At 48.2% G+C, this 19,270-nt stretch overlaps 1 protein-coding gene across 1 annotated transcript in view; it reads right to left on the bottom strand.

The window, feature by feature from the left end:
* Positions 1–19,270, bottom strand: part of LOC134966452 (carotenoid-cleaving dioxygenase, mitochondrial-like) — a 189,436-nt gene that overhangs the window by 128,558 nt on the left and 41,608 nt on the right. The window contains exon 2 of the mRNA XM_063943205.1: positions 9,730–9,925. Within this exon, the coding sequence (XP_063799275.1) occupies positions 9,730–9,925 (196 nt within the window). The remainder of the gene's footprint in view (positions 1–9,729; positions 9,926–19,270) is intronic.

The following is a 19,270-nucleotide window of genomic DNA, read 5'->3' as shown; positions in this document are numbered from 1 at the left end:
ATCTTCATGGAAAATTAAGTAGGGGCTCTTGCAGGACAACGCCCCCAATTCAGACACATGCCTAGCAGAAGCTAATGCCAACAGTGTGACCGCCTTCCAAGTGAGAAACTTGACCTCAACCTCCTGTAAAGGCTCGAACCAATCCGATTGCAGGAACTGCTACACCCCGTTAAGATCCCAAGGTGCCGTAGGAGGCACAAAGGGAGGCTGGATGTGCAGCACCCCTTTCAAGAAAGTCTGAACCTCAAGGAGGAAAGCCAACTGTTTCTGGAAGAAAATGGACAAGGCCGAAATCTGGACTTTCATGGAGCCCAAACGTAGGCCCACATCCACACCTGCTTGCAGGAAGAGGAGAAACCGCCCAAGTTGAAACTCCACCGTAGGAAACTTCTTGGATTCACACCAAGACACATACTTTTTCCAAATGCGATGGTAATGTTTAGACGTTACTCCTTTCCTAGCCTGGATCAGGGTAGGAATAACCTTTTTCGGAATGCTTAAGATCTGGTGTTCAACTTCCATGCCGTCAAACGTAGCCGTGGTAAGTCTTGATAAGAGAACGGCCCGTGTTGAAGAAGGTCCTCTCGAAGAGGAAGAGGCCTCGGATCTTCCAGCAGTAACTCCAGAAGATCCGTGTACTATGCCCTTCTTGGCCAGTCCGGAGCAATGAGGATCGTCTGAACTCTTGTTCTTTTGATTACTATGAGAAACCTTGGGATGGGTGGAAGTGGAGGAAACACATACACTGACTTGACACCCACGGAGTTACCAGGGCGCCTACCGCCACTGCCTGTGGGTCCCTCAACCTGGAACAATACCTCCGAAGCTTCTTGTTGACGCATGAGGCCATCATGTCTATTTGAGGTACGCCCCAAAGACTTGTCACCTCTGCAAACGCCTCTGGGTGGAGGCCCCACTCTCCTGGATGGAGATCGTGTCTGCTGAGGAAGTCCGCTTCCCAGTTGTCCACTTCCAGAATGAAGATTGCTGAAAGCGCCATCACGTGTTTTTCCACCCAGAGGATGATTCTTGTTATCTCTGACATTGCAGCTCTGATCTTCGTTCCACCTTGTCAGTTTATGTAGGCCACTGTCGTTACATTGTCCGACTGAACTTGAATGGCTTGATCTTTTAGAAGATGTGCCGCCTGTAGAAGACCGTTGTACACGGCTCTTAGTTCCAGAATGTTTATTGGAAGGATGGATTCCAGACTTGACCACCTTTCTTGGACGTTTTCCCCTTGAGTGACTGATCCCCAACCTCTGAGACTTGCATCCGTGGTTAGAAGGATCCAATTCTGAATGCTGAACCTGCGGCCCTCCAGTAAGTGAGAAGTCTGCAGCTACCAGAGGAGCGAGATTCTGGCTTTCGGCAACAGACGTATCCTCTGGTGCATGTAAAGATGAGATCCTGATCACTTGTCCAGGAGATCCAGCTGGAAAAACCGTGCATGAAATCTTCCGTACTGTAGAGCCTCGTAGGAGGCAACCATCTTCCCCAGAAGGCAAATGCACTGATGAACCGATACTCGGGCTGGCTTCAGGACATCCCGGACCATTGATTGGATCACCAATGCTTTCTCCTCCGGTAGAAACACCCTCTGCACTTTCATGTCGAGAATCATCCCTAAGAAGGACAGTCTTCTCATCGGCTCCAAATGAGACTTTGGAAGATTCTGGATCCAACCATAAGCCCGGAGCAGTCGAGTAGTGAAAGCAATGGACTGCAACAACTTCTCCCTGGACGATGCCTTTATCAGCAGATCATCCAGATATGGAACTATGTTCACACCCTGCTTGCAGAGCAGAAGCATCATCTCTGCCATTACCTTGGTGAACACCCTCAGTGCCGTGGAAAGGCCGAATTGCAGCGCCTGGAACTGATAGTGACAGTCCAACAGCGCAAACCTGAGATAAGCCTGCTGTGGTGGCCAAATAGGAATGTGAAGGTATGCATCCTTGATATCCAAGGATACCAGGAATTCCCCCTCCTCCAGACCTGAGAGCACCGCTCTCAGAGATTCCATCTTGAACTTGAATTCCCTCAAATATGGATTTAACGATTTGTGGTTCAATATTGGTTTGACCGAACCGTCTGGCTTCGGCACCACAAAAAGCTTTGAGTAGTAACCCAAGTTTTCCATGCGAGATGGAACTGGAACAATGACATTTGCCTTTTCCAATTTTTGAATGGCGTCTAGTAAGATAGCCCTTTCTGCAGTGGCGTAACTAGAAATTTTTCTCTCCCAAGCCAAAAAATTATCCAGCGCCCCCCTTATCCCCCATAATTGGCACTAGTAAAGGGATAAACATGCGCGCGCCGAAGGCGCGTGCGCCGCAAAAAGGGGTGTGGCTTAGTTGAAAAGGGTGTGGCTTCACATAAAGGGGCGTGGCATTGCAGGAAAAGACTACCTTATACCCCAGTTTTGCAACCTGCACGCCCAGACGTTGGCCACCACAGGAAAGAAAAATAATCCTGATTCATGCCCCTTACATTATTTGTCATTTTTCCTCCTTATAGTAATGCCCAGTATACATTATGCCACATACTGCAATGGCCCTTTGACATTATGCCACACACAATAATGCACATGACACACTATGCACACACCATAATGCCCTCGACACATTATGCCACACACCGTAATGCCTGTGACACATTATGACAGGAATCGCAATACCCGTTATACATTATGACACACACCGCAATGACCCTGAGACATTATACCACAATGCCCGTGATATAGTATACAACACACCGTAATGCCTGACACATTATGACACACACCGCAATGTCCGTGATACATTATGCTACACACTGCAATGACCCTGAGACATTATACCACATACCACAATGCCCGTGATATAGTATACCACACACCGTAATGCCTGTGACACATTATGACACACACCGCAATGTCCGCGATACATTATGCCACACACCGTAATGCCCATTACACATTAAGTCCTACAGTAAGGCTTCTAATTACTTTTAAATTACCTGCTCGTTGCCAGGGGTTTCAGGCTCTTGGTTCCATGCACAGTGCCAGGGGTTTTCATGCTCAGGGTGTCATGCTCGTTGCCAGGGGTTTCATGCACTGGGTGTCATGCTCGTTGCCAGGGGTTTCATGCACTGGGTGTCATGCTCGTTGCCAGGGGGTAGTGCTTGTCGCTAGGGCTGTGCTCCCAGTGCCACATATGCCCCCAGTGCCAGATATTCCCCCACAGTGCCAGGTAATCACATGCCCCCAGTGCCAAATATAGCCCTCCCCATGTGCCAGGTACACATATACCCCCCCAGTGCCACATATGCCCCCATTGCCAGATATTTCCCCACAGTGCCAGGTACTCACATGCCCCCAGTGCAACATAGCCCCTCCCATGTGCCAGGTACACATATACCCCCCCCCCCCAGTGCCACATATGCCCCCAGTGCTAGATATTCCCACACAGTGCCAGGTACTCACATGCCCCCGGTGCCAAATATAGCCCCCCCCCCCATGTGCCAGGTACACATATACCCCCCCAGTACCACATATGCACCCCGAAGTGCAAAATATGCTTCCCCTCCCCCTGTGCCGAATATGCTCCCCCAGTGCCAGTTAACACCCCCCCCCCCCCGCGCTCCCCCGCTGTTTTGTGATGGAGGGACACGGAGGGCACAGCGCGCGCCTCTCCTGTGTCCCTCCTGCATCTCCGGCGGGTCTGTTAAATGAAGTGCCGGTTCGTGAGCCAATCAGAGCTCACGAACGGCACTTCATTCAATAGACCCGCCGTAGATGCAGAAGGGACACAGGAGAGGCGCGCGCTGTACCCTCCGTGTCCCTCCATCACAGCAGCGGAGGGAAGGAGGGAGAGGAGACAGCAGATTGACATGCGGACGGCTCGTCCGCATGTCAATCTGCGCTAAATCAATGGCGGCGCCCCGCAGCCCTGCGCCTCCAAGCCACCGCGAGGGCTGCGGGGGCAGTAGTTACGCCACTGCCTTTCTGTCAGCAAAGCTGGTAAGCCCGATTTGAAAAATCTGTGAGGTGGGAGCTCTTGAAACTCTAGTCTGTACCCCTAAGTTACGATATCTTGTACCCAGGGGTCCAGGCCTGAGTACGCCCAGACCTGACTGAAATTTCTTAGACGTGCTCCCACCTGCCCGATCTCCAGGCTAGGAGGTCCACTGCCATGCTGAGGATTTTGAGGAAACAGAACCCGGTTTCTGTTCCTGGGAACCTGCCGGTGCAGGTTTTCTGGATTTTCCCCGACCACCTCTGAAGAAGGTGGAAGGGGACTTCTTAACCTTTGCAGTCCGAAAGGACTGCATTGTAGACGCAGAGAACGATTTCTTTGGCGTCGGAGTGGTTGAGGGAAGAAAGGTCGACTTACCCGCGGTTGCCGTGGAGATCCACGCATCCAAAGCTTCCCCAAATAGAGCCTGACCTGTGAAAGGTAGGTTCTCCACACTCTTCTTGGATTCTGCATCCGCAGACCATTGGCACAGCCAGAGTCCCCTGCTTGCCGAGACAGCCATGGAAGACGTCCGTGCAGTCAGATTACCAAGGTCTTTCATGGCCTCCGCCATGAAACCCGCAGAATCTTGTATGTGACGTAAGCGCCACGCCTGAAGCAGTGTTTATGGATTTGAGCGTAGTCTCAATGTTTACTGCCTACTCTTTCAAAGCGGTAGACCCTGGGACAGGTAAAACCACCTTTTTAGACAATCTAGAACAGAAGCATCTACTATAGGAGGGTTTTCCCACTTTTTCCTATCCTCTTCAGGGAATGGAAAAGCTACCAGAACTCTCTTTGGGACCTGGAATTTTTTCTCTGGGTTTTCCCAGGATTTTTCAAATTTTGTGTTTAATCCACTAGACGCAGGAAAGGTAAAGGAGACTTTCTTATCGTCTGTAAAGAAAGCCTCCTCGACCTGTTCAGGTACCTTGCCAGTAATGTGTAAAACATCCCGAATGGCCTCAATAATTAGCTGCACCCCTTTAGCAAGGGATGCCTCCCCCTCAGAATGTCCCCATCACGTCACCTGTATCAGAGTCAGTATCCGTGTCAACCTGCATTACCTGGGCAAGAGCACGCTTTTGGGGGTATATACCAGGGGACTTAGATGAGGTAGTGGGAGATGAATAAGACAAAACCTCCAGAGATTGTTTTAAAACCTGTGTTTCAGTCTCATAATGAGCTATCCTAGATGAAATCTGGGATATCATCCCCTTAATAGAAGCCACCCACTTGGGTTCGGGTTCAGAGGGCTGAGACAGTGTATTGCATTCCTGAGTACATGGAGAAGAAACATACTCTGCAGCACAAGATACAGAATCCCTAGACATGGTAATGTGAGATATATAGCACACACACACACACACAGGAAAATGTCAAACACAGTTTCCCCCAAGTACCTTCAGAGAGACACAGAGTTATGGAGCCAAGTCCACACAGTGCCCCAGTAGACCGTTATAAAATAATTGCCTGGCGCTGACTGTGCAACCTTAATAGACTACACAGTAATGTTCACTCTCCCCCCTTCTATAACCCCCTGGTACCGCACAGGATAGCTGGAGTTATGTGGAGGGTCAGCGCTCCCTGTCAGCGTCTCTGTATGTGATCTGCAGGGAGAAAATGGTGCTGGTGAGCCGCTGGATCCGCTCTGAGAAGCTCCGCCCCCTAAAACGGCACGTCTTCCCGCACTTTTAAAGATTATACTGGCCTGAGGTAATCAATGCTAGCAGCAGTACAGTGTCCCTGATAGCTTCTGTGACCAGTGTAAGGTTGTCTGCGCTGGCCCAGGGTGCCCCTCACAGCACCGCATCTCTGTGCCTCTGAGCCCTCCGGAGTGCAGCCGCAGCGCTGCCCTCCCACCCTGATGCCGCCATTCTCACCGGATCCCCGTTTGTCGGGTCACCGGTGTCCAACTCACCACCGACGTCTTCTGGCTCTGTTAGGAGTTGGCGGCAGTGCTGCGGAAGCGATCGGTCGCCTCGGGGGCTTGAGATCGACACCCTCAGGAGCTCAGTAACCTGTCAGCGGAGATAGTGGCCATTAACCTCAGAGGATTGGACACTACTCCCCCCCTAAGTCCCACGAAACAGGGAGGCTGTTGCCAGCAGCCTCCCTGCGCCTAACTCTAAAAAAAAACAACACACACACACACAAGAAAAACTCCTATGGAGCTCCCCTAGCTGTGACCGGCTCCTCCAGGCACATTTTCTAAACTGAGTCTGGTATGAGGGGCTTAGGAGGAGCCAGCCCACACTACTAAACTCTTAAAGTGCCCATGGCTCCTAGTGGATCCGTCTATACCCCATGGTACTAATGTGGACCCCAGCATCCTCTAGGACGTAAGCGAAAATAGGAATTTAATACCTATTGGTAATTCCTTTTCTCATAGTCTGTAGTGGATACTGGGCGCCCGCCTCAATGCTTCGATTTCCTGCTTACCTGGGAAAGTGTTTGGTTGGCTGGCTGTTGGTTCGAACCTCTTATGTTGTCGGGATAGCTTTGCTATCCTTGTTATGATTGGTGTGGCTATCCTCTGTTCTGGTTAGCCCTTTTTCGGTTATGGTTGTGTGTTAGCTTAGTGCCCCACCGCTGTTGTATCTGTTTTCTTCTCTCATGGTATGTCCGTCTCCTCGGGCACAGTTTCCTAGACTGAGTCTGGTAGGAGGGCCATAGAGGCGAGGAGCCAGCACACACATACAAAAACTAAAGGTTTTAAAGTGCCAGGCTCCAGTGGACCCGATCTACACCCTATGGTACTACAGTACAGTTCCCCAGTATCCACTACGGACTACGAGAAAAGGAATCACCAGTAGGTATTAAATTCCACTGAAGGGGGTTTCAAAATGCAATCCACAATTTCCCACTCTTAGGAGCATTGAAGCAAGTGCGGGAATCTGGGGGAGCGGTAGAAGAACCTAGTAACGACCTTGGACATTAATGTAAACATTGGTCTTTTAATACACTGGAAACTGTATGGAGTACAGTATTAATATTTAACACTATAGATAAAAAAAAAAACACGTGGCTCTCCAGCTGTTGTAAAATTACAAGTCCCTGCATGCCCTGCCACAGTTTTGCTATAAGAGAATGCTAAAACTGTGCAAGAGCAAGCTGGGATGTGTAGTTTCACAACAGCTGGAGAGCCACAGGTTGGCCAGACCTGCTATAGATGGTCTATAGTATAGGCTATATCAAACATTTAAATAATACAGGTTGAGTATCCCTTATCCAAAATGCTTGGGACCAGAGGTATTTTGGATATGGGATTTTTCCGTATTTTGGAATAATTGCATACCATAATGAGATATCATGGTGATAGGACCCAAGTCTAAGCACAGAATGCATTTATGTTTCATATACACCTTATACACACAGCCTAAATGTAATTTTAGCCAATATTTTTAATAATTTTGTGTATTAAACAAAGTGTGTCTACATTCACACAATTCATTTATGTTTCATATACACCTTATACACACAGCCTGAAGGTCATTTAATACAATATTTTAATAATTTTGTGTATTAAACAAAGTTTGTGTACATTGAGCCATCAAAAAACAAAGGTTTCACTATCTCACTCTCACTCAAAAAAGTCCGTATTTCGGAATATTCCGTATTTCGGAATATTTGGATATGGGATACTCAACCTGTATAAATAAGTGGTCAGGTAAAGATTACACATACCATAATAAATATATAAATAAATACAAATAATAGAACCAGTACTGAACTAAGCACACATTCTCCCATCTCATGGCAAGGCTCCTGTCTCTTCTTCCTTGTAGCTACTCTCTGGTCCAGTGCACTGAGGACTCAGATTCACACACACAGCAAACTTGGTAGAAGAAGCTACTACCAATGGCCATGTGCAGCAGCTCTGCTCTGTCCCTTAAACTGCATGATGTGGCGGCAGCGCTAGTAATCATACATATCATTTGTATTGTTGTAATAATTTGCAAAGAGGAGAGGGTTTTCCATGCAACTAGAAATCCCCCTTGCGTTTGCCTATGCTTGTGACATTGGTGTATGAAATTATAAACCTCTGGTACAGTATATTGCCTTTAACCTCTGATCATATATACCATCATAGCTCTGATAATACCTGGGAAAATATTGTTGTCAAACTTATATATAGTATAAAGTCCTCCAAGGGGTGTGAATTTGAAGGTCTGTGTTTTCCTTCAACTTATAGATGATTTTTTTAGTGTTGATGTTTAACGTAGAAACAGAATTTGACGTCAGATAAGAACCAGTTAGCCCATCTAGTCTGCCTCTTGTTTACCATATTTTTACCTCAAGCTTTATTTTATCCTTATTCCATTGTAAGGATATCCTTATGTCTATCCCATGCATGTTTAAATTACTCTACTGTCTTAGCCTCTACCACCTCTTCTGGGAGGCTATTCCACTTGTTCACTACCCTGTGAAGTAATTTTTCCTCAAATTTCTAATGAACCCGCGATCATGTGATAACACGTGGGAATGTGTCATGGGACATGGGAATAAGTCCCATGTGTTATCGTGGCTCCGGCAGGACGCTTATCGCTGATTATGCTTCGGGTGCCCGATGTCGGCACTTATCGAAGCATAATCCCCGATAAATACTAGCATAGGGGGAGGAGTGCGCCGCCTTGGGGATACCCCGCTATGAGAATTAGAAACGCTGCAACAATGTTCTATGGCCCTCATTCCGAGTTGTTCGCTCGCTAGCTACTTTTAGCAGAAATGCAAACACAAAGCCGCCGCCCTCTGGGAGTGTATCTTTGCATAGCAGAATTGCTAACGAAAGATTAGCAATTCTGCTATTAAGTATTTCCTTGCAGTTTCTGAGTAGCTCCAGACCTACTCCTAGATTGCGATCATCTCAGTCCGTTTAGTTCCTGGCTTGACGTCACAAACACGCCCGGCGTCCGACCAGCCACTCCTCCGTTTCTCCAGCCACTCCTGCGTTTTTACCTGGCACGCCTGCGTTTTTTAGCACACTCCCTGAACACGGACAGTTTCCGCCCAGAAACACCCACTTCCTGTCTATCACACTACGATCAGCAGAGCGATTGAAAAGCTTTGTTCGCCTGTGAGTAAAATAGCATAGTTTTGTGTAAAATTGCTTAGCGCCTGCACCCTGCTGTGCATACGCATGCGCAGAACTGCCGGATTTTAGCCTATTAGCAATTCTGCTAAAAATAGCAGCGAGCGAACAACTCGGAATGACCACATATGTGTTGTATATTTTTGAAAGAAAATTCTACTAATTCTATACTTCTGATTTTAGAAAAATAAATGTTATTGTTTAATTGAATTACTTATTTTGGTTTGAATTCTTCACAAGAAGAGTCTCCTGTGCTAGCACTCTTTCTGCCAATTCATTTTCTCTCCAATATAGCTGCTGTACATCACATTCTATAGTTGTGTGCACTCACCTAATTTTCCACATTACCTACACACACACATATGGGAGGGGGATGTAATAGGGTATGAAAGTCAGAAAGTGAGAGATTTTGCCATGTAAATGATTTCCACTTTAAAAAAACAGGAGAAATCTCCCCAAATCTCTCACTTTCTCATTCTCACACCCTATTACATTCCCCCCCCCCCCCCACCCATGGAATCATTAGCAGCACCTCCTATACTACTCTACACCTATGAATATTTTTTCTGTGTATTGTTTACGGCTTTAGATACTAATCCTGCACACCTCATCGTGCAAGCAAATGAATAATGTACTTACTTGTCATTGCCAAATTCAAATCTGCCAGGTCCATTCCGCAGCAGACTGCCCCTGATCCATGCTGGGATGGTACCTGAGATCTTGGTCGTTATAGGCTGTGGAGTTTCTGGCACAGTTTGGAAGAGGGGTGCTATACATTCAACAGCTGCCTGGGAGGAAGAGTAGACCCTCTGACAGACACAAATCTTATTTAGAACTGAAATGAAAAATGAAACATAATAGTTATATATTATATCAGAGGTGTAAAACCTATGGGCTGGATACAGCCTTCCAACCTCAATGGACTCTAGGGTATAGTGCATTATTTTTTTCAACAGGAGGATTATATGAATGTAGCCCTTCTTATGCACATACTTGGTCAGCACTCTATTAAAATTACACTTAACCATTAACAAAAGCAAAGAACATATCAGGAAGCTTATCCTCGTGCAATCGGTCTCTTTTTGTCCAGTTATACCCCTTTCACACCGCACAAATAACCCGGTATTATTGCCGTGTCGACATGGGTCGGTGTGCGGTGTGAAAGGGCCATGGTGGAATTCCCGGGTCGCCTGACCCGGTAATTCAACACGGGAATAAAGCAGTGTTATTCCCGGGTTGATTACCGGGTCAGTGGCAGCGTGAACGTGTTCCCTGGTCAATGCGACCTGGGACCCGTTCATTACATAGGGAGAGGCGGCGCGGAGATGAGCTCATCCCCCAGTGCTGTTCCGCCCCCCGCCCCTATAGCAACCGGCCCGGCAAATTGCCGGGTCGGGAAGCTGGCATTTAGGCTTTAATGCCGGATCCCACCCGGGAAGGACCAGTTTCCAATTCTCGGGTGGGATTTGGCATTGGCAATGTGAAAGGGGTATTAGTGTCTAATATTATGGATTTGCTTGAAGAGAAAACAGGAATTTAATACCTACCGGTAATTCCTTTTCTCGTAGTCCGTAGGGGATACTGGGATGGTATTAGTACCATGGGATATAGATTGGGTCCATTGGAGCCTTGGCACTTTAAAAATCTTCAGTATGTGCTGGCTTCTCCTCTCTATGCCCATCCTGCAGCCTCAGTCTAGGTAAACTGTGCACGGGGAGACGGACATACTTTGAGAGAAGGAAAATAGACAAGAACAGCGGTGAGTCAACAAACCAACATACAACAGTAACAAAGGATAGCAATGCTAACCAGAACAGGAACAGGCACAGCAACAGCAGACCCAACCAAGAAAACATACAACAAGGTATGCAGGTAAAACACGAAGCACTGAGGCGGGCGCCCAGTATCGGTATCCGTTTGGCAGGTCGACCCTACTTAGGTCGACAGTCACACGTCGACCACTATTGGTCAACACTGACATAGCCGACATGGACGACACGTGACTGGTCGACACATGAAAATGTCGACGTGGCTTTTTTAAAAAAAATATTTTTGACTTTTTCATACTTTAACATGTGCAGACCGCGGCGGTAGCAGAGCGAGGCACCTTGCCCGCAGTATGGCTAGTGAAGCGAGGCATGCAAGGGGACGCGGTACACTAATTGGGGTTTCTGGTTATGTTACAGAAAACAAGACACAAAAAACAGTTCAAAAATCCATGTCGACCTTTTCATGTGTCGACCTGTCATGTGTCGACTATTTGTCCATGTTCACCATGTCAATGTCGACCAATAGTTGCCGACCTAATGACTGTCGACCTTAACATGGTTGACCATTCATACCGGAACACCCAATATACCCTAGGGACTACGACAAAAGGAATTACCAATAGGTATTAAATTCCTATTTTCTCTAACGTCCTAGGGGGATACTGGGATGGTATTAGTACCATGGGGAAGTCCCAAACCTCCCAGAACGGGTGGGAGAGTGCTGAGACCCCTGCAAAACCGATTGACCAAACTGAAGGTCCTCAGCGACCAAAGTATCGATCTTGTAGAACTTCACAAACGTGATCGAACCAGACCAAGTAGCTGCTCGGCACAACTGTAAAGCAGAGACACCACGGGCAGCCGCCCAGGAAGAACCCACTGACCTAGTGGAGTGGGCCTGAATAGAACTAGGCAGCGGCAAAGCTGCCGAAAATTAAGCCTGTTGGATAGTCAGACGGATCCAATGAGCAATGGACTGCTTTGAAGCAGGACATCCAATCTTGGTAGCGTCTTAGAGGACAAAAAGTGAGACAGTCTCTGTGATGAGCAGTCCTCTTGACGTAAGTCTTCAAAGCCCAAACCACATCCAGGGACTTTGGAGTAACCGACGTGTCAGACACTACCGGAACCACTATCGGTTTATTTATGTGAAATGCCAACACCACTTTCGGCAAAAATTGCGGGCGAGTCCTGAGCTCCGCCCTATCCTCGTGAAATATCAAGTAAGGGCTCTTACAGGATAAGGCCCCTAATTCCAACACATGCCTCGCAGAGGCCAATGCCAGCAACATGACAGTCTTCCAAGTGTCCACCCTGTGTAAAGGTTCAAACCAGTCCGATTGGAGAAAGGTCAGGAAAATTGAGATCTCATGGAGCCATGGGAGGGAAAAAGGGTGGATGAATGCGAAGCACACCTTTTAAGTACGTCTGTACCTCCGGAATCACAGCCAACTGCCTCTGGAAGAATATGGACAAGGCCGATATCTGAACTTTGATGGAGCCTAACCGTAGGCCCATATTCACGCCTGCCTGCAGGAAGAGCAGGAAACGCCAAGTTGAAATTCCACAGTAGAATACTTTCTACCCTCACACCAAGAAACATATTTCTTCCAGATGCGGTGGTAATGCTTTGACGTGACCACCTTTCGGGCTTGGACCATAGTCCAGACAACCCTGGAGGGAAGTCCTTTCCTGGCTAGAATCTCCCTTTCAACTTTCATGCCATCAAACGTAGCCGCAGTAGTCTGGAAAGACGAACGGCCCTTGCTGAAGATATTTGAGAAACGGCAAAGGCTAGCGCTCGTAGAGAGACATGATTAGGAGACCCGCATACCAGGTCCAGCGAGGCCAATCCAGGGCAATCAAAAATGCTTGAACGCATTCCCGCTTGAGTCTCTTTAGAACTCTGGGAATGAGAGGAATTGGAGGGAATAGATAGATGAACTGGTGAGTCCACAGTGCTGTCAGAGCATCCACCGCTGCAGCCTGCGGATCCCTTGTCCTGGAACAGTAGCGACTCAGCTTCTTGTTGAGTCGAGAAGCCACCATGTCTATCAGTGGGCAGCCCCACCATTGAACCAGCTGTTGAAACACCTGAGGGTGAAGGCCCCATTCCCCCGATGGAGATCGTGTCTGCTGAGGAAGTCTGCTGAGGAAGTCTGCTTCCCGGTTGTCCAATCCCGGAATGAATATGGCCGACATGGCCCTTGCGTTGTGTTCCGCCCAGAGGAGTATCCTTGACACCTATCGCACTGTGGCCCTGCTTTTTGTTCCTCCCTGTCGGTTCATGTACGCCACCACCGTGGCATTGTCCGACTGGACCTGTATGGCCTGATGTTGGAGGAGAGAGGAGGCATGTAGAAGGGCATTGTAAATCTCCCTGAGTTCCAGAATGTTTATCGGAAGAGAAGACTCTTGGAGCGACCACCTTCCCTGAAACTGAGCCCCTTGGGTCAAAGCCCCCCAGCCGCGGAGGCTCGCATCCATTGTCAACAGAATCCAAGACTGGATTCCCAACTGTCGACCTTCCACTAGGTGAGATATCTGCAACCACCATAACAGGAAAATCCTCACTTTCAGCGAAAGCGATATCCTCTGGTGCATGTGCAGGGGTGTGAACCTGGCCAGTTGTCCAGTAGATCCAGTTGGAACGGACGGGCATGAAACTTTCCATACTGAAGTGCCTCGTAGGAGGCCACCATGTTGCCTAGTAGGCAGATGCAAAGGTGTACCGAGATCTTGCGGGGCTAGAGCACAAAGCAGAGAAATAGCCTGAATTGTCAAGGCTTTGTCCATAGGAGAAATACTTTCTGAGACACAGTGTCCAGTATCATCCCCAGGAACTGAAGTCTCTGCGACAGTTCCATGTGTGATTTTTGTAGATTTAGGATCCACCAGTAATCAGTAAGAAGACGCGATGTCAGGATGATGCTTTGCAACAGTTGCTTTCTGGACACCACTTATGAGAAGATCGTCCAAGTAAGGGACAATGTTCACTCCCATCATGCGGAGTTGTAGCATCATTTCCGCCATAACCTTTGTGAATACCCTTGGTGCCATGGAGAGGCCACAAGACAAGGCCCGAAACTGGAAGTGGCGGTCTTGTAACGCAAACCTGAGATAAGCCTGATGAGGGGGCCATATTGGGATGTGCAGGTAGGCATCCTTGATATCCAGGGATACCGGGAATTCCCCTTCTTCATGGCCCTGAGACTACTGCTTTTAGAGATTCCATCTTGAACTTGAACACAAGCAGATACGGGTTCAGAGATTTTAGGTTCAAGATCGGCCGTACCGAACCATCCTGTTTCGGTACCACGAACAGGCTTGAGTAAAATCCCTTGCTTTGGAGCAGAGGAGGGACTAAAGTAATAACCTGTGTTAGTAGTAGTTTTTGTATGGCGTCCTGTAAGGTAACTCTTGCTACAGGTGAAGCTGGTAAGCCTGACCTGATGAATCTGTGAGGAGGGAGTGCCTGAAACTCCAACCGGTAGCCTTCGGGAATCATGTCTCTTACTCAAGGGCCCTGGCAGGACTCCGCCCATACCTGGGTGAAATGTTGCAGTTGAGCACCCACCTGAAAGTCCCCCTGCAGCTGGGGCCAACCGTCACGTGGAGGGCTTTATGGAGGAAGATCCGGGAGTCTGCTCCATTGATCCAGCTGCCGATGGTCTGCGAGATTTACCTCGATTTCCTCTAGCTGCATTCGAGGCACCCCTGGCCCTGCCTCTAAATCTGGCCACACGAAAGGACTGTAGAGAGGGGCTGGGGTAAGGACGTCTAGCCGGAGGAGCTGCAGACGGCAGATAGGTGGACTTACCTGCCGTTGCTTGGGAAATCCAATTAAGTTCCTCACCAAACAAGGCTTCCCCTGTGAATGGAAGATTCTCCACGCCCTTTTTGGAATAAGCAACCGCTGTCCATTGTCGCAGCCATAGGGCTCTGCGAGCTGACACTGCATAGCCATGGAGCGAGCATTAATGAGGTCTATCTCCTTGATTACCTCACTCATGAAGTTATCAGCGTCCTGGATATATTGCAGTACAGTTAGGATCTCATTCTGCGGCATAGTGTCAAAATCCTCAATTATATTACCAGACCATTTTACCATGGCCATTGTGATCCAACCACAAGCAATGGTGGGCCTCTGTGTGACTCCCACTGCAGTGTAAATAAGATTTTAAACCTACCGATAAATCTTTTTCTCGTAGTCCGTAGAGGATGCTGGGGACTCCGTAAGGACCATGGGGATAGACGGGCTTTGCAGGAGACATGGGCACTTTAAGAAAGACTTTAGGTCTGGGTGTGCACTGGCTCCTCCCTCTATGCCCCTCCTCCAGACCTCAGTTAGAGAAACTGTGCCCAGAGGAGATGGGACAGTACGAGGAAAGGATTTTTGTTAATCCAAGGGCAAGATTCATACCAGCCACACCAATCACACCGTATAACTTGTGATATACTACACAGTTAACAGTATGAAAACAACATAGCATCAGTCCAAGACTGATGAAAACTATAACATAACCCTTATGTAAGCAAAACTATATACAAGTCTTGCAGAAGTAGTCCGCACTTGGGACGGGCGCCCAGCATCCTTTAAGGACTACGAGAAAAAGATTTACTGGTAGGTTTTAAATCTTATTTTCTCTTACATCCTAGAGGATGCTGGGGACTCCGTAAGGACCATGGGGATTATACCAAAGCTCCAAAACGGGCGGGAGAGTGCGGATGACTCTGCAGCACTGATTGAGCAAACAGGAGGTCCTCCTAAGCCAGGGTATCAAACTTATAAAACCTTGCAAGGTGCTTGAACCCAACCAAGTAGCCGCTCGGCACAGCTGTAGTGCCGAGACCCCTCGGGCAGCCGCCCAAGACGAGCCCACCTTCCTAGTGGAATGGGCCTTGACCAATTTAGGTAACGGCAATCCCGCCGTTGCACGCTCGCTGAATCGTGTTACAGATCCAGTGAGCAATAGTCTGCTTTGAAGCAGGAGCGCCAACCTCGTTGGCTGCATACAGGACAAACAGTGCTTCTGTTTTTTCTGACTCTAGCCGTTCTGGCTACGTAAATTTTCAAAACCCTGACCACATCAAGGGACTCGGAATCCTCCAAGTCACGTGTAGCCACAGGCACCACAATAGGTTGGTTCATATGAAAAGATGACACCACCTTAGGCAAGAATTGAGGACGGGTCTGCAATTCCGCTCTATCCATATGGAAAAACCAGATAGGGGCATTTATGAGACAAAGCCGCCAATTCCGACACCCGCCTAGCCGAAGCCAAGGCTAACAACATGACCACCTTTCAAGTGAGATATTTTCACTCCACCATTTTAAGTGGTTCAAAACAGTGCGACTTAAGGAAACTCAACACCACATTAAGGTCCCAAGGCGCCACCGCAGGTACAAAAGGAGGCTGAATATGCACCACTCCCTTCACAAACGTCTGTACTTCTGGGAGAGAAGCCAATTCTTTTTGAAAGCAAATGGATAAGGCCGAAATCTGAACCTTAATGGAGCCTAATTCTAGGCCCAAATTCACTCCAGTTTGTAGGAAGTGAAGGAAAACGGCCCAGATGGAATTCTTCCGTAGGAGTATTCCTGGCCTCACACCAAGAAACATATTTTCGCCATATACGGTGATAATGTTTAGTTTTCACGTCTTTCCTAGCCTTTACCAGCGTAGGGATAACCTCAACCGGAATACTTTTTTCCGCTAGGATCCGGCGTTCAACCGCCATGCCATCAAACGCAGCTGCGGTAAGTCTTGGAACAGACAGGGCCCCTGTTGCAACAGTTCCTGTCTTAGAGGAAGATGCCACTGATTTTCTGTGAGCATCTCCTGCAGATCCGGATATTAGGCCCTTCGTGGCCAATCTGGAACAATCAGAATTGTGTACTCCTCTTTTTCATATTATTCTCAACACCTTTGGGATGAGAGGAAGAGGAGGAAACACATAGACCGACTGGAACACCCACGGTGTCACTAGGGCGTCCACAGCTACCGTCTGAGGGTCTACTGACCTGGCGCAATACCTTTTCAGCTTTTTGTTGAGGCGGGACATCCTCATGTCTATTTGGGGCAGTCCCCACTGACTTGCAATCTGTGTGAAGACTTCCTGATAAAGTCCCCACTCCTGGATGCAGGTCGTGTCTGCTGAGGAAGTCTGCTTCCCAGTTGTCCACTCCTGGAATGAACACTGCTGACAGTGCGCTTACATGATTTTTCGCCCAGCGAAGAATCCTGGTGGCTTTTTGCCACTCTGCTCCTTGTGCCGCCCTGGCGGTTTACATGAGCCACTGCGGTGATGTTGTCTGATTGGATCAGAACTGGTAAGTCGCGAAGCAAGGTCTACGCTTGACGAAGGGCGTTGTATATGGCCCTCAGCTCCAGGACGCTGATGTGAAGACAAGTCTCTTGACTTGACCCCAGACCCTGGAAGTTTCTCCCTTGTGTGACTGCTCCCCAACCTCGGAGGCTCGCGTCCGTGGTCACCAGAATCCAGTCCTGAATGCCGAACCTGCGGCCCTCTAGAAGGTGAGCACCATCACAGGAGAGATACCCTGGCCCTGGGGGACAGGGCGATCAAGTGATGAATCTGTAGATGTGATTCAGACCACTTGCCAGTAGGTCCCATTGGAAGGCTTTGTATGACGCCACCATCTTTTTCAGGACTCGAGTGCAGTAATGCACTGACACCTGTTTTGGCTTCAATAGGTTCCCTACCAGAGTCATGAGTTCCTGAGCCTTTTCTATCTGAAGATAAACACTTTTCTGGACCGTATCCAGAATCATGCCCAAGAAGGTCAGACCAGTTGTAGGAACCAACTGCGACTTCGGGATATTGAGAAAACAGCCGTGTTGCTGTAACACCTTCCGTGAAAGTGATACGCTGTTTAGTAACTGCTCTCTTGATCTCGCTTTTATGAGGAGATCGTGCAAGTATGGGATAATTGCGACATCCTGCTTGCGCAGGAGCACCATCATTTCCGCCATTACCTTGGTGAAAATCCCTCGGTGGAAAGCTCTGGTAATGACAACCTGTACCGCAAATCTTAGGTACGCCTGATGAGGTGGATATATGGGAACATGAAGGTATGCATCCTTTATGTCCAGGGATACCATAAAATCTCCCCCTTTCTAGGCTGGCGATGACCGCTCTGAGCGGTTACACCTTGAACTTGAACCTTTTCAAGTATAGGTTCAAGGATTTTAAATGTAAAATGGGTCTGACCAAACCGTCCGGTTTCGGGACTACTAACAGGGTTGATTTACTACCCCTTCTCATGTAGAAGTAGGGGAACTTTGACCACCACCTGTGATGATACACTTTGTGAATTGCATTTAACAGTAGCTCCCTTTCTGGGGGAGAAGCTGTTAAGGCCGATTTGAAAACCCGGCGAGGAGACACTCGTTCGAATTCCAGCTTGTAACCCTGGGAAATAATTTCTATTGCCCCGGGATCCACCTGTGAGTGAACCCAGATGTGGCTGACAAGTCGAAGACGTGCCCCTCCTGGGGCGGACTCCCTCAGCGGAGTTCCCGCATCACGCTGTGGATTTTATAGAGGCCGGGGAGGACTTCTGCTCCTGGGAACTAGCTGTGGTTGGCAGCTTGTTTCCCCTGCCCTTACCTCTGGCAAGAAAAGACGATCTTCGTACTCTCTTGTTTCTATATAACCGAAAGGACCGCATGTGATAATGTGGTGTTTTCTTAGGCTGTCAGGAAATACATGGCAAAAATTTTATTCAGTTGCAGTAGTTGTGGAGACCAGGTCCGAGAGACCTTCCCCAACCAATTCCTCACCCTTGTAAGGTAAAACCTCCATATGCCTTTTGTCCATTGCCGGGTCCACAGGACTTGTCTAGCAGAAATCGACATAGCGTTGATTTCTAGAACTCTTTTTGAGCATTTCTCATATATAAGACAGCATCTTTAATATGACCCAGGGTCTATAAAACGGTATCCTTATCCAGGGTATTAATTTCCGTCGATAAGGTACCTATCCTCGCTGCTACAGCGCTACAAACCCAAGCCGACACTAACCCCGGGTTGAGTAAGGTACTAGAATTGTGTAAATGGACTTCCAGGTAGCCTGCTGTCTGCGATCAGCAGGATCCCTGAGGGTAACCATAATGGCAGCGCTACCCTTTTTGGATAAGCGTGTCCAAGCTTTTTTCCCTCTTGGGGAAGATTCTCACCGTATACTGTCCTTAGTCGGGAAAGGATACGCCCTAAGAATCCCTTTTGGGAATCTGCAGTTTCTTGTCTGGAGATTCCCAAGCCTTTTCAATAACTCATTCATGAGATGGGGGAAAGGTTACCTCAGGTTTCTTTACCCTATACATGTGTACCCTCGTGTCAGGGACAGGGGGTTTGATATGCAAATCATCTTTTATTACAATAATC

This window comes from Pseudophryne corroboree, chromosome 10 (assembly GCF_028390025.1).
Source record: "Pseudophryne corroboree isolate aPseCor3 chromosome 10, aPseCor3.hap2, whole genome shotgun sequence".
NCBI classification, from domain to species: domain Eukaryota; kingdom Metazoa; phylum Chordata; class Amphibia; order Anura; family Myobatrachidae; genus Pseudophryne; species Pseudophryne corroboree.
The sequence above is the reverse complement of the archived record's forward strand: the minus strand, read 5'-3'. Positions and strand labels throughout refer to the sequence as shown.